The following is a 27,591-nucleotide window of genomic DNA, read 5'->3' on the forward strand; positions in this document are numbered from 1 at the left end:
CCGACTGTATTATCGAAAGGAAAGATGGCCGGCCATCTTGTTTCGATAATACAGTCGGGTACGCCGCTTGATGGGGCCGGCATTAGAGATGGCCGCCCTTATAGATACTTTACTAACTCTGGGGTAACTGAACGTAAATAAGAGGAAACTTGAGAGAACCACATGGTCATAAATTGACAAGAGGAACTTTTTGTATGTTTTTACTTTCACCTTCACTATAAGCACCATCACTCTTCAACAGATCTCCGCTGCTCTAGTGAGGTGAACCCGATTGCGGGTCAAAAGATGCAAGTGAATTCAGCTTCAAGCTAAGTATCGGTTTTCGTTATCAGAGAGATTTCATTATGATTACAGAGGTAAAGAAGGAATGCTGTCAGGAACTTCTTATGGGCAGTAGGCAGGGCTGAGTGCCATGATGTTGGATTCTACTTGTTGCTACTCAGTAGACCAGCCTGAGTAACTTGTATTTTACTGAGCACTCATTATTTATAATTTAAGATATTCACCAACACAGCATATTAAAAAATAGAAAAAAATATACATATCCAGAATTGCCTTACGATATTTACTTGACACACTACTATCATGCTTTATCACTATCATGTTACCCAATATCCTTATGTAATACTAAATGTCTATTTTCTTATATATTTCCACTATTCATGATGTATTGTAAGCCACATTGAGCCTACAAAGAGGTGGAAAAATGTGGGATACAAATGCAATAAATAAATAGTTTTAAAATGCCCTTATAGATAGCCAGCCCCATTCGATTATGGCCCTCCACGTTACTATGTGACCTAGATGAACATAGAAAACAATGTTCTACACTCAAACTGCTTGTGAAATGACCTCCATTAAGTCAGTGGCATAGCTAAGTGGGGCGCCAGGGGTGCGGCCGCTCCCCCAAATGGAGTTCTGCCGGCACCTATTTTTTTCGTCCTGTAGCAGTGAAAATGTGCACCGGTGGAAGTCTGCTCTCGCTCCCCCTGCACTGTCAACTTGCCTCATCCTGGCTCCGCTTCTGCATTAAGTACGTTTAATTCAGCGGCACACAGCAATAAAAGAATTTAAAAAAATACAAACCAGCTTCATAGTTTTATGATTTATTACAGTTTATTGAAAATTGTATGTATTGCTTTTCATTGGCAAACATATACTAAAAAAAATTAGAAAGGAAATCCATCAACAGAAAGGAAAGCAATAGTAAATATTTCTGTCATTTTCAAACAAAAACAACAAAGGAAAAACAAACACACACACACACAACTCCAATCAGCAATCACTAGCACAGTGTATAAAATGCATGCTAGTATATATCCCAACAAACACACACACACACCTCCACCCAGCAATCACCAGTACAGTGCAGAAAATGCATGTTCGACAAGAAACATTTCAAAATAAACCAATTTTCCATCCCAACAGATAATAAAAAGAAAGAATCCAATCAAATTAAATTGCTTCCACTAAAGAAAAAACAATCAAAACATCTTAAAGCCAATGTACATCGAGCAAGCAATACCTAGAAGAAACTGCGTACTTTGCTCATCTCCCCCAGGAAGAAAAAGTTCTCGCTGCTAGAAAAAGCCCGGTGTTCATCCCTTTGCAGAAGACAAGTAATTTAATTCTTGTCTAAGTAAAGATGCCACAACAGAAGTTCAAGGTTCTTGTTCTCATTTGGAGCACAGCAGTGTGTCAGTTCTATCTAATCAGTTTTTTTAAATAACGGGTATGACCCTTACGCCTTAAACTGAACACAAGGTTTAATCCAAAGCCAATGTAGTGAGCGTGGCATCAGAGAAGTCCAAGAGAGCCTCAACACGATGCTGACAGCCATGACCTGGAACATCTGTAGCTTATCCATGAGCCCCTGACGGAAGACTGTATGTGGGCCATTCCCCGAATTCAGGCTCAAAACTTCCAACAAATGATTTCTCAATCAGGAAAAAGATGGAACTTTCTAACTTGTGCTAATAATCCTGGAGATGAGCAGTCCCCAAGCAAAACCTGAAGAGAAAATTTACTCCGAGTTTTTCAGTAGAAAGGAAGGTGTAACACATCCAGCATCAATAGGCAGAGTCAGCTGAGGACATCCTAGTCTGAGACTCCGGAGTCATCAGAACGGAAAATGCTCAAAAACCAAGCAGGGATGCAAGTCAAGCGGGGGGGGGGGGGGGGGGGGCAGTGTTTATCCAATAAACACCTCTTTTAATTTCTTTGCATCAGGGTGTCTATGGGTTAAAACATGAAATCAAAGGCCTTAACTATAAGGTTGTGTTGAAGCTTTCTCTATTCTTTCTACAAGTCCCCATTGTTCTCACTGCGGCAATATGAATATTTAGAATTATCTGCCGTATTCTCCTGCTTTAAGGGATTGCAATGGCTGCTGTCAGCAAAGGTTTATTTAAAGGACATGTGTCAACAGTGAATCTCTACTGGAACAAAAGCTCCCTAAGAATAGAGTGGCATCAAGCCAAGACTGCTTCACCCACCCCAAAACCCCAGTCATTTGTGAGCAGTGTTGGTGCTTTTTATAACCAGTTCCTGCTCTCCCCAGAGTCCAAATATGGAAGTGCTGCTGAGGTCCAAGAAGAGACCCTTGTCAGAGAACTAAAAGAATACAATGGAGGGAGGGGGGCAAGGTGGGATCTTCTTACAGAAAGAACCTGGGGGGAGGAGTTGCAATTCAAAAAGGCAAGTTCAGCCCAGCCAGAAAGGCATATAAGTGACCAGTGCCTCGGTCGTGGGCCTGAGCCCTTCAGCTTCAGCAAGCAAGACAGAATCTTTGCCCAGCTTCCCCTCAGTGTTCTGGCAAGAACTTCAAGAATCCAGCAAACATGGAAGCCATCAAGAAGAAAATGCAGATGCTGAAGCTGGACAAGGAGAACGCGCTGGACAGAGCAGAGCAAGCAGAGTCTGAGCAGAAGCAGGCAGAAGAAAGAAGCAAACAGGTGAGAGTGGAGGGATGAGATGTTGAAGGGGCATTTGGGACTCCTTTCCTTCTCCAGATGGAGAGTAGCAATGAAACGAGATCGCTGTTGAGGGCCTGAAAGCTCTTTCTGTAAGACGTGCTTTTGGTCCTAGAAGGTCCCTGAACGTGAGCCCAGTAAATCATGTTAGAACAGAGAGAGGAATAAAAGTGAACTGGGTCAGAACCAGCAGGCCTTGAGGAGAATTTGGTCTTGAATCTATTTTGTTCCATAATGTGGCCTTCGGTGCACTTCAAGTGCTGACAACGTCTGGTGATGTAGCCATGTTTTGCAGGTAACCTTCTTCTCCTCCTGGTTCAAGGGCATAACATCAGTTTCCAAATGGTGAAACCAAATGGTAACGCTAACCCTTGCTCTGAACTTGGCACTCTGTGGTTTCTTGTGCTTTAACCAAGCTACACTGTCACTTGGAATAAAGAAAAACTGTCTCTGTCTAAATGGTATCAGTAGAGATGAAGGAGGGTTTTGAGGAAGCCCTTCCTCACTCCACCACCAGGGGCAGCAAGGAGCTCAAAACATATAAGCTGAAACTGATCATGGTGTTGCCAGACTCTTCAGCTTTTCCCTTTGTACAACAGAATAACTGAAACTGTTTTATGCTAGAATTGTCTAGGAACAGAAATAAATCTGTATCCCACAAAATATTCCAACAAAGCTGATTAAATGTGATATTGACATAGAAACAATGGTAATAAAATCCATTATTTCACCTTCCTCTCAATGGGAATGTTTTCAACACCTTTGTTCCATGACACAGAGAGAGGGAGGCGAGGAAGGAGAGCAGAGGGAGAAGGAGAGGAGGGCAGCAAAAAATGAGCAGGGAGAACGGGAGATAAAGGGATGGAAAGGAGAGAGAGAGAGAAAGAGGAAGGCAGGGAAGCTGCAGGAGGACAGGATGGAGGAAGGAAAGTAAGAAAGTCGGGTATCAGGAGGGAAAAGGCAGGGAGAGCGGCAAGATGCAGGGAAGTTGAAACACAGGATGGGAAGATCTCCTCAAGCCTGTCCTGATTGTCTACATATTTATAATAAATATGCATAAGATAAACGTACAAATGTTGAAGACCCTGTAAATGCAAGTATATTAACTGTACATAGCCTAAAAGCCCAATGGCTCACGCTGTCTCTAAGAAGAGCCAGGTGAGGGTAAGGAACAGGGAATGAAGAGCAGACTCTGCCTCCTCCACACACAGTGAGCAGAAGAGACAGCTCCTGGCTGTGGATGGGGCAAGATGTCTGCAGAGATTTGCACTCTGGAATTCAGACTGGCTCGGGAGACATTCTTTCTCTGTGCCAGGAAGACTTGCTCCTGGGATGGATGTCCTGCACATCTCTCATTTTTGCAGAATCAAGGTCTTTTGTTAGCTGTCTCTGCACTAATCGAACAGGGTTGTGGAAACATGAATATATTTAAAAAATGTCCCCTGGTGCTCTCTTATCTGCTCTTTCCCACTTGTTTTCCGTGTGTTCTTAGAGGGACAAAAAACTTCATCTGCCTTCAACGTGGCAGTGAGGCGACGGTAACGCCATGCAATAGGGCGAGACGGAAATGTTCTCTCTGACTTTGCTATACCTGTAAGTGTACCTGCAGTCCCAAATCATCTCCTCCCCTGACTCTCCTCTGGTGCTTATCTCTTGTAGCTGGAGGATGAATTGGTTGCTATGCAGAAGAAGCTGAAGGGGACAGAAGATGAGCTGGATAAATACTCTGAAGCCCTGAAGGATGCTCAGGAGAAGCTGGAGCTGGCAGAGAAGAAAGCAGCTGATGTATGTACAGGAGAGCCAGGAGTGCATGCATTACATATGTATGGCTGGCCCGAGTGCATGTATGACGTATGAACAGAAGAATCAGGCATGCATGTATGACATATGTACTGCTGGTCCAGGAGTGTATGTATGATGTATGGCCAGCCCAAGAGTGCATGTATGACTTACATACTGCAGGCTCAGGTGTGCATCTATGACATACTTAGACCAGGCTCGTGTGTGCATGTATGACATATGGCAGGTCCCGGAGTGCATATGTAAAATGTATGGCAGGTTAATGAATGCATGTATGATGTATACATGACAAGCCAATATGTACGCATACACACTGCCATGCAAACCTACCATAACAGATTAATGTGCATAAACTGTAAACCTCCACAATCACACACACAGCTCATGTATGTACTTCTATAAACACAAGCTTAGATGTGCAGATAGATTTGCATTTGATTGCTCACTTTTCTAAGCCTCACTGCATTATTTCCCATCATTAATTTCCATTCTGGCTTACAATCTAAGGGCTAGATCTCCTAACTGTGCCATTCCCAAAGTTAATTTCCAGGGATCAGCAATGGCTTTTCCAAGTCTACTTAATGATTCTTTATGGACTTCTCCTCCAGGAACTTGTCCAATTCTCCTTTGCGTCCCATGCTAACAAACAACCTACTCCTCTACTTACTGGACTTTGATGCTCTACATAAGTTATTTCATGCATTTATTGGATCCTGGATGGGTTATTGTTATGTCATCTACGCCGGGCTCCCAAACGTTTACAAACGCTGAAGAACACTGGGGCACAAATACTTTGCTCTGCCAGTCAGAGGGACCATAACACCCCTTTACTTCAAAAGCTCCACTGGCTCCCCATTCATTTTAGAATTCGGTGCAAAATCCTTATCCTAGCTTTTAAGGCAATCCATACTGGCCTACCAGGGTATTTGGCTTCACTTCCTATTCTTTATGTCCCTGCGCACAATTTGCGGTCTCTGAATCTTTAGATTGATTCTTCCCAATCCTCATCAGGCTTACTGGGAAGTCACGCCAAGATGTGCCTTCTATTTCATAGCACCATTTTTATGGAATACTTTGACCTGTGACATCAGATTAGAACAGAATGTTCTAAACACTTGTGTTCCCTTGTCTAGGCTTAGATTCTGGGGGTTGTCCTGGAGGCAATGCTGTACTCGGTAGACAGATTTACTGTTATGTCAGGAGTCTGCTCTTCTTATGAATGTGATCTATCCTATCATCGAATGGCATTCTTTTAATATTGATGATTGATTTTTTTTAATGTACAGATTTACTCATTTAAAAAGGCGATTCGTAGTTTTAATAAACACAAACATCTTTAAGTCACATTAAGCCTGCCCCAATGTCATTTACTCATACGTGTGTCTATAAGCGATATGTACACATCCCTCCTGTGTAGGCTGTGCCTCCCAATGGCTTTGTTTTCGGTATACCATGACAGGAACGAACTTCACTCCTGATCTGGCTGTGCTGGATATAATTCCCGTGTCTCAAATGTACTGCTCGTCTTCACCTTAGTACTTCCACTGTGCAAAAAGCCAGCCTCCTTCTGGAGTTCACAGGATGCCTCTCTGGCGGCCAATTTCTCCAAATCTGTTAGTTTTGTGCCTACCACAACGGGAATGAACAGGTTCTGTCCTGAGTACGATGAGATTTATGATCTCTTTGATTCAATATACTGCCTTTTGTGGGTAAACAGCAAAGCAGTGTCCAATAATTAAAATATACAACTGGAAATGAGAAAGGGAAATAGTAAACGAGGAGAGAGAGTGATTTCAAGTCATACCAACTGCAAAGTGTGTCCATACAGATAGGAACTTTCACCACCTCCTGCTTTCTTCAGAAGTCATGAAGTCAGCTCCAGGTACAGGAGCAGGACGTAAGGGACACAGAAGGATACAGTCGCTCATTTTCATACCCATGCCTGGACTGTGTGTTCTAACTCTGCTTTTGACTCCCTGTTGCTGCCTTGGGTGGCAGGCAGCGTTTGTATGACTAAAGTAGATGGATTTTATTTTTGGCTGCAGCGATGTGGATGAAGATTGTTATCAGCCAGGTTTCCCAGCAGACAATGAAGACTGCTGTACAGCTCCTCTTTCCCCGGTCAGGCAGGCAGCTAAAGGTCAGCAGAATGCAGCCCAGCTGCTGCCTGGAATTAGGACAAGATTAAATGCTCTGCTGTATCGTCAGTAAATATTTTTGGGAATCTGACAAAGTGTCCTTGACCAGGTCTGTGATGAACAGCAGCAGATTTAAATCATGCAGAGTCGGGGTATCAGAATTCACATTCCTTGGAAGAGATGGAGGTGAGGCAGGCATTTATTTATTGTTCTTTTCTTTCTTTCTTTAAATATTTCTATGTGGTTTACAATAAAACAAATGTAAAATAACATAGAACTACCAATTACCAAGGAACAGCTTCATCCACTCCTGCATAACACATTTGTAGGTCTCATTTATCTAATATTTGCTTACCTCACACCTATTGGATAATTGAGCACCTTACAGTTATGTACAATACGGGGTAAACTATGCCCCTGAAGCACACAAGGGTAACGTGAGATAGCCAGCATTAGAGTTGCAGTGGGAGCTGCTGTGGAGGACTTGCAGCCTTCTCCGGGGTGACTCCCAGGTCCACCCCGATCCTCCTAGGGCCTTCTCTCCAGGTGCCCTGGGCTTCCAGATGTCTTTTGGCTAAGATCAGGTGACCCTCAGGGGGGGAGGAATGCTGGCTTCGGCATAGACACGCCTCTCCTCAAAAAACCTTCACTGTCCTTCCAACTATTGCCCCACCTCCCTCCTCCCTTTCCTATCCAAGATACTTGCTGTTCACCGCCATTGTATTGACTTTCTTTCATCCCAAGCTATTCTTGATCCACTTCAATCTGGCGGCTCCTTCTCCACTTCTATCCCACTATCATTTGGTGTACCTCAGGAATCTGTCCTGGGACCTCTTCTTTTCTCCATGTATACTTCCTCCCTTGGTATTCTGATCTCATCCCATGGTTTTCAGTATCACCTTAACGCTGATGACGCCCAGATCTAACTCTCCACAGCAGAAATCTCAGTAGGAATCCAGGCCAAAGTGTCAGCCTGCCTGTCTGACACTGTTGCCTGGATGTCTCACCGCCATCTGAAACTAACATGACCAAGACTGAGCTTCTTATCTTTGTGGCTAATACTCTCATCCTCCCTGTCTCATTAGCTTGACTCTCTCTCCTTCTCTGCACATATTCAACAGGCTGCTAAAAACTGTCATTTCTTTCCCTATAATATCACCAAAATTCACCCTTTCCTTTCTGAGCACTCTCCCAGAACCCTTATCCGTTCAACGTGCAGGACAGAATCCTAGACTTCCACATCAGCTGCAGCAACGCGCCGGCCCGGAGAGCGGCTGAGGACTTTGGCTGGCGGAGGTTGGGGACCCTCGCCAGCACAGGTACCTGACGGTGGGGGGAAGGGGCTAAAATGTGCCCCCTCACCTCGGGCTCTGGCTCCCCCTCCCGCTGAAGTCTGGCTATGTCCCTGGTAGTACTAAAGAAGACTTGAAGGCATATTTTCAAAGCACTTTGGGAGGCTAAGTGCTTTGAAAATGAGCCTCTTAATGTCCCCTGTCACTGAGCGGAGAGGAACTACCTCCCCCCACCCAACCCTTTACCCCCTTGGTTTAGATCTTTCCCAGGGACTCTGCCTTTCCTAGCTTCCATGCTACCTGGTTCATGTACATCACTCAGAGTAAATGAGTTGAAAAGGAGCAGGAAGCCCAGACCCTTTGCACTGCAGCTGCCCTGGAACAGCAGCAGCACGTGCTGCCCCAGTGGTGCTTGCTCCGCGCATGCTCAGGAGGCTGGGAAGAGGAGGCTGCACGAGAGGAGGTTGTGCGCATGCTCAGTGTGATCCCTCGCCGTCTAAGGCGGGATCGGATGCTGAAAGGCCGGCGCGCGGGTTGCGTCGCCTCCGTGGTTGCGTCACTTCCGGGTTTTCAGGGCGGGCGAGGCCGGAAGCCAGCAGTGCGGCAGTGCCGGGAAGACAGAGACAGCCATGGCCGGGGCCACCAGCATCGAGGCGGTGAAGCGTAAGATCCAGGTCCTGCAGCAACAGGCCGAGGAGGCGGAGGGGGTCGCTGAGCGGCTCCAGCGGGAACTGGAAGAGGAGAAACGAATGCGGGAGCAGGTGAGGAAGGAAGAAAGAGAGGCTGCAAGTCAGGGAATGTCTCCAACAGGGGGTAGAAGGGAAATGCGCCCCCCCGTCAACGTGGGGGGGGGTGAGGGGAAAGGGCCCCCCATGACAACGTGGAGGGAGGTGTAAGCGCCCCCCCTTGAGAACATTGGGGGCAGATTAAGCGCCCCCCTTCTGAGAACATGGGGGGAAGCGCCCCCCCCCCCGAGATCATGGGGGGAGGGGAAAGCGCCCCCCCTGAGAACGTAGGAGAGGGGAAAGCGCCCCCCCGAGAATGTGGGGGGAGGGGAGGGAAAAGCGCCCCCCCCCCGAGAACGGGAGGGGAGGGAAAAGCGCCCCCCCCCCGAGAACGGGAGGGGAAAGCGCCCCCCCTCCGAGAACAGGGGAAGGGGAAGCGCCCCCCCTGAGAACGTAGGAGAGGGGAAAGCGCCCCCCCGAGAATGTGGGGGGAGGGGAGGGAAAAGCGCCCCCCCCCCGAGAACGGGAGGGGAGGGAAAAGCGCCCCCCCCCCGAGAACGGGAGGGGAAAGCCCCCCCCCCCGAGAACAGGGGAAGGGGAAGTGCCCCCCCTCTGAGAACGTGGGGGGGGGGGGAAGGGGAAAGTGTTCCGAGAACGTGGGGGAAAGGGGAAGCGCTCCTCCTCCTAGAACGTGGGGGGAAACGCTCCTCCTCAAGAACGTGGGGGGAGGGGAAAGCGCTCCTCCTCCCCCCCCCCCGAGAATGTGGGGGGAGGGGAAAGCACCCCTCCTCCTCTGAGAAAGTGGGGGGTGGGGAAAATGCCCCTCCGAGAACGTGGGGGGGAGGGGAAAGCGCGCCCCTCCTCTGGGAACGTGGGGGGAGGGGAAAGCACCCCCCCCTGAGAATATGGGGGAGGGGAATCACGCCCCCCACCTCTAAGAACATGAGGGGAGGGAGAAGGGGGAAATACTCCAACCAGTAGTAATGTGTTGACGTTTGGTGCAAAAGGGATCTAGGTGGAGGTGTTGGTAGTACTTTTTATTTTGTAAAAACTTGCTAGTTACGCTTTGGATTGGCGCTGTACAGGCTTTCACAAATGCAGTGCTCTAGTCACCTGGCTTTAGTACTGGTTCTCCGCTTGTGAGACTATTCTGTGGTCTTGAGGCAGTTAAAGAACCTTTCACCTGGTGTTGGGGATGAGGAATAGTTAGATCACCTGGTGTGGGGTGGAAGGGAATGAGGGGACTGCACCTTGGTGAGGTAAGAGGAATTGTGACTTTTTTTTTGTTGGCGCAAGTAAATCCTAGAGTAATTTATAAAACTCTGGGGATGTGTATTTCTGATATGGATCTGAGAGGAGGGCGTGTTGGCACAGCTCCTGGAAATGATCCCTTGGCCAGAAGCTGAAAATACACACATTTTTTCCTTGGGTCACTTCTGGTGTTGAAGAAGGGAAGTAGGTATTTAGTGCAGGTTTACAGAGGAACATGCTGTTGGGCGCCCGTTCTTATGGCTCATATTGAATGAGTAGTACATAATTGCTCGTGTCCCGTGATACCATGGATGGGAATTTGGTGCACGTTAATATTTATGCTAAAGAGAATCCACGTGCGTGGAGAACTCAATAGATCCCACAGAGCGTAAAATGAAAAATAAAAAGGTGGGAATACAAGCCAGGCTATCCAAAGACTGGATCCAAAGCGAAATTTTAAAAATAAACAGCGTTTATTAATTTTCAAAACAATGATGATAAAACAGTTGCACAGAAGGCCTACATCAGGAGGCTTGTAACTGAGATCAAATAATGAAATAAGATTATCAATTTGTGTAATAAATCTCAAGTCGTAAATGAAAAATCTGCAGACAAGGACTTAAAAATGGTCTTTAAAAAGACCGTTTGGTAAATAATCCGTCTGCCACTGTTCTCTACAGAGAAGCGATCAAAGTGTTAGGGCCAAACACTTGTCTGTAACTGTTTTATTATCATTGTTTTGAAAATTAATAAATGCTGTTTATTTTTTAAAATTTCGTTTTGGATCCAGTCTTTGCATAGCCTGGCTTGTATTCCCACCTTTTTATTATTCGTTAATATTTATGCAACATGTAGAAAGTGGTAGAATGGGATAAAGAAATCTGCCAAGTGTTTTTTTTCTTTTGGTTTTTGGCTTTCCACAGCTTGAAGAGAGCAGAGTTGCTGATAGTTTCAGAGTTTGAGTTGCTAACTAAGTAAGTTTATGTATGATTCAATTGATGCAGTAACTGTGCAAAGAGGGTACCCACCTCTTTGTGCAGTGACTGCTGGAAACCCTTGGCACCCATTCCTTTACTATAGTAAACTTGTCCTAGAGCAAGTTAAAGATACTAATCTTTGGTAAATAAAATACTGTGTACAAACCCAGAAGACAAATAGATGAGCAGTGTGTGCTTTGATACTTGGTGTAAAAATCCATTCAACTTCAGAAGAGTGGGAAAAAGATTCCTGCAATGGTGACTAGATTCTGCCCATTTCCATACCTGTTGCAGTACTGCATAATTCTGCCTTGCTTCACCATTGCTTCTGTACCTGAATATAACTTGCTTTGAACTACTGAGAAAGGTATGAGCCAAATCCAGAGCCCTTGATGTAAACTGTGTGCAGCCAGTCGGCCTTGAATTATAATTCCTTGTCCTCTCCTCGGCTTTGTTTGTAAGCCAGACAGTTATCGATGTAAGGAGAGAGGCAGCGTAGCTGTCGCAAATAGTAGAAACAGCTCTTGAAGGTTGCTTGGATTTAGGGAATCAGAAGTGTTGAATCTAACTGTATTCCAGGGCTCTTGACTTGTGATTTGAGGGGGAGTTCGTACTTCCCAAAAGAGATTTTGATGTCAGGTATGAGTAGAGAGATGTGTTAGTCCACTTTTAAAGGTAATCAATAGCAATAAAATGGGTGTAGAATCACTATACAGAAACATTCCCCATGCAGATGACATAGCTGCATGTGAGAGACTCCTAAAAACATCCACCCTGGACCTTCAATACTCACTGGAAACTGCTACAAAATTAATCAAATTTATTGTAACTCACAACTATTTCCGCTTTAACAATATCTATCTACAAATCATGGGCACCAGGGCAGCACCCCAATATGCTAACCTCTTATGGCTGAACTGGAAGAGACATTTTTGAGTACATATCAGACCACATCCCTAAAATACCGGTATATTGATGACATTTTTATGATTTGGACTGGGGTGGTAAGAAAACCTAAAACAATTTTACAATTCTTTCAATACATACTATCTTACAATCAGATTCAAAATTGACTACTACCCTGAAAAAGTCAATTTTTCAGACAGAACAGTTTCAATCAGCAATGTCTATATACAAACATCTATGTACAAGAAACCCACAGACAAATGCAGCTACCTCCAGAACTCCAGCTTCCACATACAAAAAAATTCATTATTCATGGCCAAGCCACAAGATACCACCGTATCTGCTCTGACCCAGAGGACAGCGATAGGCACCTCAAAATCCTGACTGAATCCTTCAAACAAAAAAGCCATCCTCCCACCCTGTCAGACTGTCATAGTAATGCTTGAATGTTTTCACTTATATACACTGTCAGCTAGCACATTTGCTTATTTCCGATCTGACGAAGAAGGGCAACCTTCGAAAGCTAATCAAGAAATGTATTAAGTTATGTCCAATAAAAAAGGTATCATCTTATTTTCTTTTCCATGTTTTATTTTGATTTCTATTGATAACCTTAAGAGTGGACTAACAAGGCTACCACACTCCTCTACTTAGCAAAAAAGCTACAGCCTCAAAATAATCTACAAGAATGTTGCCTCCTCCCTCAAAACCACCAGGGAAAATCTGCTACAATGAGTATGAGTAGCTGCATGTCATCTAGTAGATTGTGTCCATTGATCGACTCGGCTCAGCTAGTGGCTTGAGGTAGATATTGAACGGAATAGGTGACAGTATCAATCCTTGTGGTACCCCACAGGTCAGTGCTTATGGTGGCGATGAGTTGCTGCCAAACATTTTGGATTGTTGCCTGTCAGGTTCTAAACCAAGCAAGTACTGTTCCATTGTTTCTATCAGTTGTGCTGGCATGATATCATGATCCTCAGTGTCAAAAGCTGCTGAGAAATCTAGCAGTACTAACACTAAGGGGAATCCCCTGTCTTGGTTTCTGTGAAGATCATCTAGTAGGGATATGAAGACCATAACCGGGTCTGAATTTAGATTAGTGTCACATCCCTGGCCTATCACCCCAGGCGTCCGCGGAGGATATGCTCTGGACTTGGCTGCTCTCCCTCGTGCCATTGGCTGGCCTGTCTAGTCTCTGCTCTCGAACGCCGGCCATCACGGCCACACTGCTTCCGATCGCCGGCCATGGGGACGGTCATGACTTTCACCTGAAGAGTCCAGCATCCGGGGAGGACATGCTCCAGTGTTGGCCGCCTTCACTCATGCCTTTGACCGACCTATCTAGTTACTGCTCCCGAACGCCGTCCATCTCGGTTACACTGCTTCTGGTCGCCGGCCATGGGGTCCGCGCCAATGCTGTCAGCAAACATGGCGCCAGCATCTCCTCCAGGTGTGGAGTCCAGGGAACGAGCCAACGCCCTGGGGTTCTGATTGGTGGGGGAAAGCGGGGCTCCGCCTTAGGCCCAGCGCTGCACCTATCCTGGATAGTCCTCAGGTGACGTCTTCAGGGGCTCCCGCACTCCCCAGCTGATGCTCGGCTCCTTGATGGGGAGGAGTACTTAAGGAGCAGCTTTCCTCAGGATTCTTGCTTCGGCTTCTCGCTTCAGAGGACTTGGCTTTCGTGTGTGTCTCCAGACATCTCTACTTCTTGACCAGACCGGATTGACCTCTGCTCGTTCCTGACTATTCTTGCTTGCTGCCAGCCCTGACCTCCATTAGTTCCTGACTGCCCTCACCCTCTGCCAGCCTGCTCACTCCCTGGTTCCTGTCCTCTCACGCTCGGTCAGTCCGTCAAGCCCTGCGGTTCCGGAAGTCCCGTTGGCAGCCTGCAGCCGGGAGCTCAACTCCTGGGGAACGGTGGTCGCCGCGGGTGAAGTCTGGGGGTTGTTCGGCTGTCCTTTGGAGGACTGCGGTGCACCTACACCTCCGCCCTCCAGCAGGACCCAAGGGTTCACGGGATATCCATTCAAGACAATTGGTATGGATCTAGCCAGTTTCTCTCTTTTAGCCAGTCATTGAGTTGAACATAGACTGTTTTTTTTTTTTCTGTGAGTTTCCCTAGAAATGGGATGTTGAATACTGGTCAGAACTTTTAAAGTATGTCCTGGTCAAGGTTTTTTTCTTTAGCAAAGGGTGAGCCACTACCCTTTTTAATGCTGTTGGGAGTTGGCCGTTAGAAAGAGAGGAGTTCATAATTTTTGTGGTGCCTTCTATGAGGCTCATACTTGCCTGCTGCACCATCTTTGATGAGCAGGGGTTGAGGGAGTAGGTAGTTGGTCAAAGATCTCTTAGGATTTTGTCAAGGCTCTCTTTTGTCATTGGGTTAAAAGTGTCCCATCTGTCTTTGTCAGGAGGGGGCAAGTTTGTGCACTCCTGGTTAACTGATTGGAGACTGGGTGGATTGCCTGTTAGTCCTGGCAGAGACTTTTAATTTTGTTGGCGAAGTATGCAGCAAAATCATTGTAGTTCAGTTTAGGCTGGCTTTGTTGTGGGGGTTTCAGTAGGCTCTTTACTGAAGAACTTCTTGGTTGAATTGGCAGCCTCTGCAATGCATTGAGAGAAATATTGTGTTTTGTTTTGTTGCTGTTAAGGCTTGGCTGTACTTGTTGTGTGCTTCCTACAGTTTAGCCTGTCTTCATCCAGGTGAGATTTATGCCATCTCCTTTCCAGTTTCCGTCCTTTGCGTTTAAGGATCCGAAGTTCTGGAGAAAACCAAGGCAAGCATTTGTTGGTGGGGCATAACAGCTTTTTTAGTGGTTCCGTTTTCTCTAAGGTCTTGGCTAAGTGTGTGTTCCAAATGTCAACGTGTTCTGACACTAGATGTCTTTTCATCCACATGTGAATAGTCAAAGGCCTCTAGGAAATTCTCAACAGTCTGCTTTTTTTTTTGTTGTGTTGTTGTCTCTGATCTCCTTCCAAACTCTGGGAGGTGCCATTTGTTTCAGATGGTCACGTAGGGAAACTTTAATTAGAAAATGGTCTGACCTTGATAGGTGTGTTATTTTAATACTGTTATCCTAGAATTCTGGGATGTTGACCACTTTGTAGAATACCAGGTGTAGTATGTGACCCTTTTTGTGGGTTGGAGAATTGATCACCTGTGTGAATCCTAGTGCTTTCATCGTGTCCAGAAAGGCAGCTGTGGTGGTGGTATCTGGGGTTTTGATGTGTAGATTGAAATCTCCCAGTCACGACTTCCGGTGACGTCACGCTCTGCAATGGCGGTCTGATTGCGGAGCTCCCGTCTTCCAGCCCGAAAACGAGCTAATATAAAGAGCAAACGATCCACAAAACAAGGTGGAAGCTGCGAGAGAGTGAGGCGAAAGATTCGCGATCCGTAAGATGGCGGATACAAAACTTAAAAAGGCAGATTTGGCGAACTTCGCTTACCGCCAACGGGAACGTGCGTTAGAGATACAGGCCGGAGAGCAAGAAGGCGAAGAGAACACATCTAACCCGAAATCGCCGACGAGACAGAGAGAGCGGGAAACTGAAGATCAAAACGAGGTCCCGCAGGACAAATGGGACCAATTAAGTACATGGCTCCAGGATATAAAAAAAGAAATAAAAGAGATGCGGCAAGATTTTGCGCAACTGAGCGCGGATTTGAGGGAAGAAGTCAAAGACTTGGGGAATCGCGTCAATGAGGTAGAAATGGGGCTAGAAGAACATGCAGAAACTTTAAATGAAGTAGAGAAACATATGGCAGAACAACAATCGGATATGAAATTTCTAACAGACAAGGTGGAAGACCTTGAAAATAGAAGCCGACGCTCCAATGTTAGAGTGCGAGGCCTACCGGAGCTGCCTGAATACAATAACTGTGAAAAAGTAGTGCAAGCAATAGCAGCCCAACTTCTCTCCACAGCTGACCATCCAGTAGCCCCAGAAACTATCCGACTAGAACGAGCACATCGGGCGTTGGGGTCAAGAAAGGCAAATACCCCAAAAGATATTGTGGCCTGCTTCTCGGAGTTCAAAGTGAAAGAAGAAGTTATGCACCAAGCTAGAGTGACCAGCCAAATCACATGGGAGACATATCCCATTGAACTGTTTCAAGACCTAGCAGCTACCACCCTAAAACGGCGTGGAGAACTGCGCCCGTTGACGGAGAAGCTTAGAGCAGAAGGAATAAAATACAGATGGCAACATCCATTTGCCCTAATATTTTATAAAGAAGGCAAACAACGTAAGGTGGCATCGCTAGAAGAGGCTCATGAATATTTGGGTCAAGAAAAGGTGGATAAAGCATCGACGCCAAAACCATCATCTGGATTTCAAAGAAATGTCAAACAGAAGTGGCAGAGAGTCTCAAAAGGTCGTGGAAGGCTGCGGAGACAAGCGTCAGAGCAGACAATAATACCAGAGAAAGGCCCGTGAAAGAGCAACTACAATTGGAATACAAAGATAACACATGACGTGTTAATAATATGATAATCTGGATCGGGCTAGAACACACTGAACAACAAAGAAGGATCAAACAAACTGAGCAGGCTGGAAAAGTAAACGGGACCGGAAGTCCACACCATTATAGGCATGATCTCGATTCCAATAGAGATGTGCTATATCAGGTTTTGGGGAAAGGAGGGAGGGGGGAGGGGGGGAGGAGGGAGGGAAAGGTGGTGTATAAGTAATGACTTATGGATTGATGTTGGGAGATAAAGTGTTCAAATGTATAACATTTAATGTGCGGGGCCTGAACTCCCCTACGAAGCGCCAATTAACATTCAAAGAAATGGTGCGCTTGAACGCAGATGTGGTACTCTTACAAGAGACACACCTGAAAAAAGGTTATGAGAAGTTAGTGTGTCACAAGCGATACCCCACTATATATTTCTCATCTTGCACAAACAACTCAAAACAGAGGGGGGTGTTAATAGCGCTGTCTAGCGCACTCCCTTGGGAGGTCAATAAGGTTATAAAAGATGTAGAAGGTAGATTTTTGATAATGTTAGTGTCATTGTATAATGTTCAATATACAATTGTTAATGTTTATGCACCAAACACGGGACAGGGACTGTTTGTAGAAAAAGTAGAACAGCAAATACAAAAGCACCTGCAAGGTCACCTAATAATGGGTGGAGATTTTAATCTCACGATCCAACCACACTTAGATAACTCCACAGGCCAGGCAGTGTATGCCAAATCAGATAGGAAAATATGGAGGAGATTCATGGCTAGATGGGGCCTAACAGATATATGGAGAACCAAACATGGACAAGAAAGAGACTACACATATTACTCGTCCCAATACAAAACATATTCTAGAATAGACGGATGGATGGGGGATGTGATAGTGGCAAATAGAACACGGGAAACATACATTGAACCTCGTACCTGGTCTGACCATGCTCCGGTGGTCCTAGAGCTAGGAGCAGGGGCCCGACAGGTGGGTGCCAGATATTGGCGGATTGACGAGACGCTTCTATTGGACACTAAAAATATCCCGGTAATAGAGAAATATATTCTGGAATATCTGGAATATAATGATGTGGGAGAGATCCACCCACAATTTATATGGGAGGGACTTAAAGCAGTGCTCCGAGGGAAATTAATAGCGTTGAGAGCCCATCTGACAAAAGAGCGAGCAGTACAGGAAGATAATATTAGAACAGAATTACGACAGCTTGAACAACAACATAAAAAAGATCCCAAGGACACTAAAGAATTGTCAAAAATGCAGGAACTGAGATTAAAGCTGAACGAGTTACAGATGGCAGATTTAGCTGTCAAACTGCAAATAGTACAACAGGAAAATTTCGAGTTTGGAGACAAAGCGGGTAGGCTATTAGCATGCAAGTTAAAAAAAAAAGTCTCAACGCAATTATATAGGGGGTATACAAACGGCAGAAGGGGGCTATATCTCACAACTTGAACACATACATGAGGCATTTCTCGCTCACTTCACCAATCTATATGAACCAGAACAAACTCCTGATCTAGATGAAATAGAGCAATACTTGCAAGAGGCAGAGCTACCTCAGATAGGAAGAGGGGGGTCGCCTCATTTATCCTCACCCATCACATCGGAGGAGATAGGGTGGGCAATAACAGATATGGCAAATGGCAAAGCTCCTGGCCCGGATGGGTTTCCCACAAGATTTTACAAACTATTTAGTAAACATCTTATACCAGTATTACAGAAACTATTTAATGCATTGGAAGACTTGCAGAAGCTACCAGACACCTGGAGACTGGCAGCGATAACCCTAATATTAAAACCAGGGAAAAACCCGAAATTATGCAGCTCTTACAGGCCAATATCACTCCTAAATGTGGATTATAAGATATTCACAAAAATCTTAGCCCGAAGGTTACAGAAGCAACTACCAGGGGTTATACATTCAGATCAGGCGGGATTTATAGAGGGGCGCCAGACCTTTGACAATATAAGGTGTCTAATGCATGTTCTTCAACAGGTGAGAGACGACCAGACCCCGGCGGTACTGCTGTCAATAGACGCAGAAAAAGCGTTCGACCGCGTGGACTGGTCGTTTCTATTTGCAACATTACAACGAATAGGTATCGAGGGGAGGTTTTTGAACTGGCTACGTTTGCTATATCAGGCTCCAATGGCCACTATAAAGATCAATGGGACATACACAAAAACATTTAACCTTTGGCGGGGAACCAGACAGGGATGTGCAATGTCACCACTACTATTTGCCCTATCATTGGAACCATTGGCCAATATGATTAGGAAAGATAGAGAGGTGACAGGAGTGGTGAGGGGCTTAAGGGAACATAAACTTATGCTGTTTGCCGATGATATTCTGATGACAATCTCGAACCCACTGAAAGCGGTAGAGAGGATAGTGGAACATCTAGCAAGATATGGGCAATTATCGGGATTTAAACCCAATCTAGACAAGTCGACCTTCCTTAATCTCACGGTACCGCCTGAGGAACTAGAGGCCCTTAAGGCCGCCTTCCCTTTTGTATGGGCGACAAATTCCATACGGTACTTGGGAATACAGGTAACAACACAAATAGAGGGACTATTTGCAGCTAACTTCCCCCAAAAAGTTGAAGAATTATTTAGCGAATTGGATAAATGGGAAGGACTTAATGTTTCCTGGAAAGGGCGTATTAATGCGATTAAAATGATGCTGCTCCCGAAATTGTTGTACTTATTCATGGCAATCCCGATCCCAATCCCCAGTAGCTTTTTTGCAAAACTCAATCGCAAAATATTCGCATATATATGGAAAAAACGCCCACCAAGAGTACGGCGGACTATGATGTACCAAACTTGGGAGAGAGGAGGAATGGGGGTACCAAATTTTTACTTATATTACCAAGCGGCACAACTTCGTATTTTGGCAGAATGGTCCCCTGGAGCAGCCAAGAAATGGCTACATTGGGAAAGAGCATGGTTGGGTAGGAGAGCAATTGGGGATATTTTGTGGATACCAGGAGAGGAATTGGTCCCCATAATTAAACAAATGCCCATTGGATTAAAACATCCTATGTGGACATGGTATCAAGTGAGGAAGAAGCTCTTCCCTGAGAGGATTTATTATCGGCAAACAGCTATAAGATGGGCAACAGGATTTTCACTGGGGAAATCGGAGAAGGTATTTGAGATATGGGCCCAAGCAGGGTTATGCACACTGGGACAATTATGGAAAGAAGGAAAAATGCTTCCATTTAGAGAGCTTCAGGAAGAGTATGGTCTAAAAGAAAGAGATCTCACATACTACTGTAACTTACGTAGCTTCCTTAAAAAGAAAGCGCAGGATGAGTTGGACCTAGCTGAAACAGATATGGAGATAGCTATAAGTAGAGGGGGAGGCAGGGGAGGTATAACTCGCATATATTTGGCCTTGCTGGGACGTACCGACCCACAGGTGCGCTATCAAACCCAGTGGGAAGATGCGTTACAGACAACATACACCAAAACAGAATGGAAAGCAAATTACAAATACTTAAGCCATCACTAGCACAATCAGTGAATGAAAATGGGTTTAAAATGTTGTATTGGTGGTATTATACGCCTGAGCGCCTCCATAAAATGTACCCGGGAGTCTCGGGGCAATGTTGGAGAGATTGTGGGCACAGGGGATCATTCTACCACATTTGGTGGACTTGCGAGAAAGTACAGATATATTGGAAAGATGTAATGGAACTGGTTAACAGCATATTACAGAGCACATTTGCATGGAAAGCGGAGAACTGTTTGCTTCATTTCCGTCCAGCGTCCATTCCAAGCTGGCAACACAGACTGGCGATTCAATATTTTGTAGCTGCAAAACTAGGCTTGGCTCGAAAGTGGAAGCAAGTAGAGACACCATCCTTGCAGTCGGTAACTAGGAAAGTAGACTTTCTTTACCAAATGTCCAAGCTAACAGCCATGCGAAGAGGATCCGTACTATCCTTTAACAAGATATGGACACTTTATGAACAATATAATGATTGCACTCAGTCACCACCTGGGTAGGGAGGGAGGGTAAGATATGGTTGATCAGAGGGGGGGAATTTAACAAATGAAAAGCAAATTGTAATTGAAATGTTGGAAGTTTGAATGCTGTTTATTTGATGACAATTTTAATAAAAAAAAAAAAAAAAAAAGAAATCTCCCAGTCACCAGCCTAGGATAATTCAGGGTCACTTGAGTAATTGGGTATAGGAGTTCTTGCACAGTTAATGTGGTGTTACGAGGTGCTCAGTATACCATGAGCAGCCAGATTGGTTTCTCCTTTTCAAGATGGATTAAAATAGATTCTGATTCATTTAGCTTGGGGATGGAGATTGTGTAGTTTGATTGTATCCCGAATCGAGAAGGCTACCCCTCCACCCTGTCTTCCTGGTCTTTGTTGATGTTGGATGTTGAAACCTGTTGGACATAGATCAGCCTAGTGGTAACCCCCCACTTTCATCTAGCCAGTTTTCACTTACTCCTAGAATGTCATGATGCTGTACATGTATGACATAATGGATCACTGAAGGTTTCTTTGTAGCTGAACTGGCATTCACAAGTGTGATCTGGGGGTAGCTTTGGTGTGGCAATGAGTTGATCTTTTAAGTACTGTTATGTAGGTGTTTGGCTTCTTGCACTTTTGCCTTCTCTTTGGTTGGTGGAATTAGAGTTTCCTCTCCCACACACCACTCTGACCCCCAGGGTCTCTTGGTCTGCCAGACCAAGGCACATTCTTTTTCAGAAGCTAGTTAGGCAAGATTTCACTGAATGGCACTGCAGTCCACCCTGTGAAGTCCACCTGGATTAATACTGATACACAGGGCAGGGAGCCTTTTGCTAGTTGAGTCCTGGACTAATAAGCCTTTTCTTTGGTAGATAGTGGTATATCAGGCTTTAACATCCAGATAGCTGTGAATCCATCTGGTGCTGGAAGCCCATCTGACCTCTCATTAGCAAGCTTCTGCTGATGGATGGCGATTTGACCTGCTGACATCACATGCCTGTATGACCCAGCAGCATCAGTCAACGATATGACCTTTTTCCAGCAGACAGTTCAGTCTAGGGATGGCTGGCGCTTATAGCACTCCTGTACGCCTTCCCCCCGTACCGAAGTTAGGCCAGGAGAGTGGGAGACCTTCAGGATACAATGCTCCTGTTCTCCAGCCTGGACACGGCTCCAGTGCTGTGCAGTTGGGGAGCTAATGCGAATCCCTCAAGTTCAAGGTTCTTCTGTTAGGGCCTGGTGGTCATGGAGGATTCTTCTCTCTTTGGTCTTACGGCCTGGCCCTTGAGAGGGCTCAGCTGAGGAAGAAGGATTATTGGTTTCAGTCCTTGCTTCCCTGCTGCAGGCTAGGAAGCGCTCTTGTTCCTTGGTGCCTGCCAGTACTTTGCTTCCTCCCTGAGCCATTTCCTGGCATTTTTGCGGGAGGAAGTATCAAGGGCTAGCGCTGGGTTCCTTGTGGGTTCCAGTGGCAGCCCTGGCTTGCTTTCAGGATCGTTGACAGACCTCGTCTTTAGCGGCTCTTCCGGTTGTGATTCGTTTACAGAGAGGTGTGGGTCGCATATGCTGCCCTTCGCGTGCCATTTCCGAATGGGATTTTATGCTGGTTCTTCGGGTGCTGCAGCACTCTCCATTTGTGCCCCCTCACTAGGTGATCCTGATAGTTCTCACATAGAACTCGGTGTTATTATGGTGCTTCCGTTGGCCTGTTGCTTCTTGCAACTTCAAGCTCCTTCTTAGGACCCTTTCTCTGTCTTTGTTTTGGAGACGGGGTCTTGTTTCGGGCAGTACCGTCCTTCTTGCCCGAGTGCTTGTTGGTTTCTTTTTATTTAGTCGTCTATATGCCTCTTGCAGGCTTCTGGACTTTCACAGGGCTCTCTCTTTTTTTTTTTTTTTTCTCGAGGTTCCCGATGTCTTCCGCCTTTCGTATAGACCTTATGTGCAGTTTGGTAAACAGCAGTTGGGTCTCTTGGCTTCCAAGGCTTCCTTTGCCCGGTGGGTGAAGGTGGTCGTGGTCTCTGCTTGTATTCTGGGAGGCTCTTCTGCTCGTGTTGGAAGGCACACTCTCCTGAGTGTGTGACTACATAAGGGCAGAGCATATCTGTAGCAATTAGTAGCTTTATGGCTGGCAAAGGCTTCGTTGTCTTCTCTGATGGATATTTGTAGGGCAGAGGCATGGGCTTCTTTGCTTTCCTTCAGTAGCATGATGGTATAGCGGGGGCCACGCAGGCAGCGGCTGCATTTGGGGTGTCAATTCTGCTTGTGGCAGGTTCAGCTTCCCACCCTCGTAGGGATAACTTTTGAACATCCCACTCATCCTGGAATAGTGGGAATGAAAGTAATAGAAGGAGAAATTAGGACTTACCTGATAATTTTCTTTCCGTTAGTTCTTCATACTATTCCAGGAGCCCTCCCGTGGTTCGACGCCATGATTGGTGGCTCTATGCACGGTCTTTGTATCCTGTTTTCCAGGGACCTTGTCTTCGTATGGTTCTTGGGGCTGGATGTGTTAGTTGCTGACCATGCGCCTGATGGGGCGTTCTTTCTTTCTTCCTTGCTTGAGGACTGATACTGAGGAGCTGAGCTGCTAGCAGGGAGCTATGTAGTGGTGCTCAGTTCTGTATTTTCTATCTCCACCTGCTGGTTGATGGACATAACTACCCACTCGTCCTGGAATACTGTGAAGAACTAATGGAAAGAAAATTATCAGGTAAGTCCTAATTTCTCCATATTGTTCCATAAAAGAAACGTATCTTTAACTTAAGAAAGGGAACCAAGAAATAGTAAATCTATAGGAAGATAGTTGTTAAAAAAAAAAAAAGGAAAATAAAGGAGAAAAAGAAACCCCTCTCATACCCCTAGCAAGCTGGGCGTCAAGTAGCATCTTACCCTTCCAGGAAAAATCTCGGTTGAGCTGATTATTAGAAAATATACTGAACATCTGATTTACCACAAAACGTTTTCAAGGAAATGCAAGTTGGAAAGAAGGTCCTAAAGAAGTAACTGCAGAACATAATTCCAAAAACTACTTCTGTCTAGACTGCATCCATTTAGAGACATCAGGAAACACCTGCACCTTCTTGTCTTTAAATGAGGTATCTACTGTCTTATAGTACAGTCTCAATATCGAGTCTCTATCTTGATGGAAAACAAAAGAAACCAATAAAGTGGCTCTATCTGTTACTTCAAAGTCCGGAAGATTCCAACATTTTTGAGATGTTCAAATCAACAGGGACCTCTGTTATTTTTGGTTGGGTTTTTTTTTTTTTTTTAGTTGAAGTCATATATAATATTTTTTGCAAAGGTGGAAAAGCCACTTGAAGTTTGAATGAAATATTTTCCACAATCTAGATTGAGTCTGGTAAGAGATCTTTTTCATAATTTTTTGCAAACTGTTTAAAAACTTCTCCAAACTTTCAATTTTCCTAAATATTACTGACTTATCTTGCATTGAGAGCAGTTGAGAAGATTTTATTTCAGCAACAGGTTTGGCCAGCATGTCAACCCTGGCAGTGCAGGAGTTAACTTTAGTCTCCCAAGTCCTACAGCTTAACAGAAGAAGTTGTAGAAATTGAAACAAATGAGGAGCAAACCTGGTACAAACACTCAATGGCAATCCACAGCGTGTCCAGGGATCCAGCTCTACCAGTGGCTTCAACGGGGGGAGAAACAACCGAAGCAACAGGCAGATCTGTCCATGATGACACTGCCCCCAGATCGATTTCTTCCTCCTCCACTGCATTCTCCGGCATACTTCCCCGCCACCCCCCATAGTAGCACTGAGAATCCCATTTGCACCGCGGATGGATCCTTGTCTTCAGAACTTGCCTGCTCAGCTGCCCCTGTGATTCCAGATTTACTGGCGTCTTCTATTCCTCGCGGTAAGGAAGATTGAGCAGTGCTTCCAGGAATTGGGGAGGAGGGGCTATGGGTCCTCCTGGGCTCAGCGAAACATCGCTGTCCAAGCTGGGGCTTTCCCCCGTCCCTGCAGCAGAAACACCCAGCAACAGAAGGCTGCTGCATAAGATGTTATAGCGGCTTGTCGCAAGGCTAGGAGTCGCTGGAGAGGAAGGAACTACTCGCAGCTTCCCTCTGTCCTTAGGCATCGTGATGTATTACACCAAATAAACCGGTAATAAAACCCCAGCACCGGGAGCATGTATCACCAGCATCTTACTCTGACGCCATCTTGTTTCCCAGGCAGTCGACTAAGTCCTCTTGATTATCTAAATGAAAATTAATATAACTATATTTTTGTCTATCAAATTAGCCCCAGAAATAGAATCCCTAAAATCGTCTTGGGCTAACTTTCTTTTTCCTGGAGGACAGTAAAATAATACACAACTTCATTTTCCCTGTAGTGTGTCATCCTGAACAGAACAGGCTGTCGCCTCCAGAGAAGGGGTAATATGGGAGGATTCCAGCTGTATATGAATGAATGACCTATATATCGGAGCCAACCCGCCCCCTCTCTTCCCCTCTCTAACTACATGTAAAATCTTTTATAACCATTAGGACATAAAACATTAATAACTGGATCCTCTCTCAGATGAAGCCATGTCTCAACAATAAAAACTAATCCAGGTTGCTCTGACTCAGTCAAATCTCATATTAACAGTGACCTAGCAATTTATATAGTAGCTTGGTATGGGGATATAGGAGAACTCCAACCCTCTATGATCAGTTGATATATTCACCCTATAAGAAGAGGGTTCTCTCATTTGTTTAGTCATATATCTTATTCCCCTCGATCTAGTATTTACAACTGGAATCATTGATGTAATATATTAATCTCTGTCAAAGTAGAGACACGATGAGAAGCCTGAGGTGTAAAATATCGAAACTCCATTAGCAACAACTGGGGTTTGCAAACCTCCCAGATAACAGATGACCCTATAATTCATTAGCAATAAGGCAATTACCAACTATAACCACTTTAAACTCAGTCCCTCCATAATGTGTTATCATGAAAAAATATCACAGCATCTATAATTGTCATACAACCTTAATTTCTCATAATAAACAGCTTGGACTAAAAATAGTCAATAAATCAACCTATTTTCCAATGCTGCTCAAGCCCTCCAAGGGTTATTGGACAGAAAACAGAGGGTAGGGTTAAATGTTCATTTCTGTCAATGGAGGAGGATGGAGTGCCACAGGGATCTGTACTGGGTCTGGTGCTATTTAACATATTTATAAATGATACGGCAATTGGAACGACGAGTGAGGTGATTAAGTTTGCAGATAGAAAACTATTCAAGGTTGTTAAAACGCATGCGGATTGTGAAATATCGCAGGAAGACCTTAGGAAATTGGAAGACTGGGCATCCAAATGGCAGGTGAAGTTGAATGTGGACAAATGCAAGGTGATGCACATTGGAAAGAATAATCCGAATCATAGTTACCTGATACTAGGGTCCACCTTGGGAGGTCAGCAACCAAGAAAAAGATCTAGGTGTCATTGTAGGTAATATGCTGAAATCTTCTGCTCAGTGTGTGGCAGTGGTCAAAAAAAAAGCAAACAGTATGCTAGGAATTATTAGGAAAGGGATGGTGAATAAGGCCCAAAATACTATAATGCCTTTGTATCACTCCATGGTGCGTCTGCACCTTGAGTATTGCGTTCTGCTCTGTTCGCCATATCTGAAAAAAAGATATAGCGGAATTAGAAATGGTTCAAAGAACAGCGACTAAAATGATAAAGGGGACGGAAATCGTAAGAGGAAAGGCTAAAGAGGTTAGGGCTCTTCAGCTTGGAAAAGAGACAGTTGAGGGGAGATATGATTGAGGTCTACAAAATCCAGAGTGGTACAGAACAAGTAGATCAGTTTTTTAAATACTCATTCCAAAACTACAAACACTAGGGGACACTCAAGGAAGTTGCATGGAAATACTTAATAGTTAAGCTCTGGAAATCTTTGCCCGAGGATGTGGGAACAACGGTTAGAGTATCTGGGTTTAAAAAAGGTTTGGACAAGTTCCTGGCGGAACTGACATGGAGAAGCAACTGCTTGCCCTGGGATTTGTTGTATTTCTATTCAGCACAATCCTACAACTCTTGGCAGATTACTAAAATATTTTTGACTAAAACAAATCCGTCACTAAAGCAATAAGGAGCTTAAACACCTAGGTTTAAACCACTTAAAAGCTTGGGCAAAAAGGAAAGGCTTCAAATGTTTATGGAATTGAAGAAGTGAAGTTATACCTCCTTAAAGGGCAACAAATTCCACCTGCCTCACACCCTCAATATAAAAAATAGTTGAACAGAATTTCACTGCGCGTCTTATCTTCGCATGGACCAATATACTCACATCACCCCTCTCCTCAAATCACTTCACTGGCTCCCGATCAGATACCGTATACAGTTCAAGCTTCTCCTACTAACCTACAAATACACTCAATCTGCAGCCCCTCATTATCTCTCTACCCTCATTTCCCCGTACGTTCCTACCCGTAACCTCCGCTCACAGGACAAATCCCTCCTATCAGTACCCTTCTCCGCCACCGCCAACTCCAGACGCCGCCTCTTCTGCCTCGCCTCACCCTATGCTTGGAATAAACTTCCCGATCCCATACGCCATGCGCCCTCCCTGCCCATCTTCAAATCCTTACTCAAAGCCCACCTCTTCACTGTAGTTTTCGGCACATAACCACTTACCTCTTTTCAGGAAACCTACACTGCCCCATTTGATTGACTGCATACTTGTCTTTTAGATTGTAAGCTCTTTTGAGCAGGGACTGTCCTTCCTCGTTTAAAATTGTACAGCGCTGCGTAATCCTGGTAGCGCTTTAGAAATGTTAAGTAGTAGTAGTAGTACTCGTTTAGCCTTATATGATGAAAGGAAGGAATGTCAAGCAAACGTTTGTCTAGAGAACGTAATGCACGAGCAGGCTGATAAGAACTGGCACGTCATTGCTTAAAGCCTTTAAAATTAACAACAAGATTTTAAACCTGATTCTCTTCTGAATGGTTAACCAGTGCAGTTCAAGTACTGGTGTAATAATGAGCCAAACGAGAGATCTGTGAGCAAATGCATCAGCATTTTG

General features: G+C 45.0%; 1 protein-coding gene across 1 annotated transcript in view; it reads left to right on the forward strand.

Moving 5' to 3' along the window:
* The first annotated feature begins 2,726 nt into the window (after positions 1–2,726).
* The window catches only part of TPM3 (tropomyosin 3), a 34,860-nt gene continuing 9,995 nt past the window's right edge, over positions 2,727–27,591 (forward strand). Inside the window, 2 exon segments of the mRNA XM_030186334.1 lie at positions 2,727–2,954; positions 4,632–4,757. Of these exon segments, the coding sequence (XP_030042194.1) occupies positions 2,841–2,954; positions 4,632–4,757 (240 nt within the window). The 5' untranslated portion in view covers positions 2,727–2,840.

This window comes from Microcaecilia unicolor, chromosome 14 (assembly GCF_901765095.1).
Source record: "Microcaecilia unicolor chromosome 14, aMicUni1.1, whole genome shotgun sequence".
Taxonomy (NCBI): Eukaryota; Metazoa; Chordata; class Amphibia; order Gymnophiona; family Siphonopidae; genus Microcaecilia; species Microcaecilia unicolor.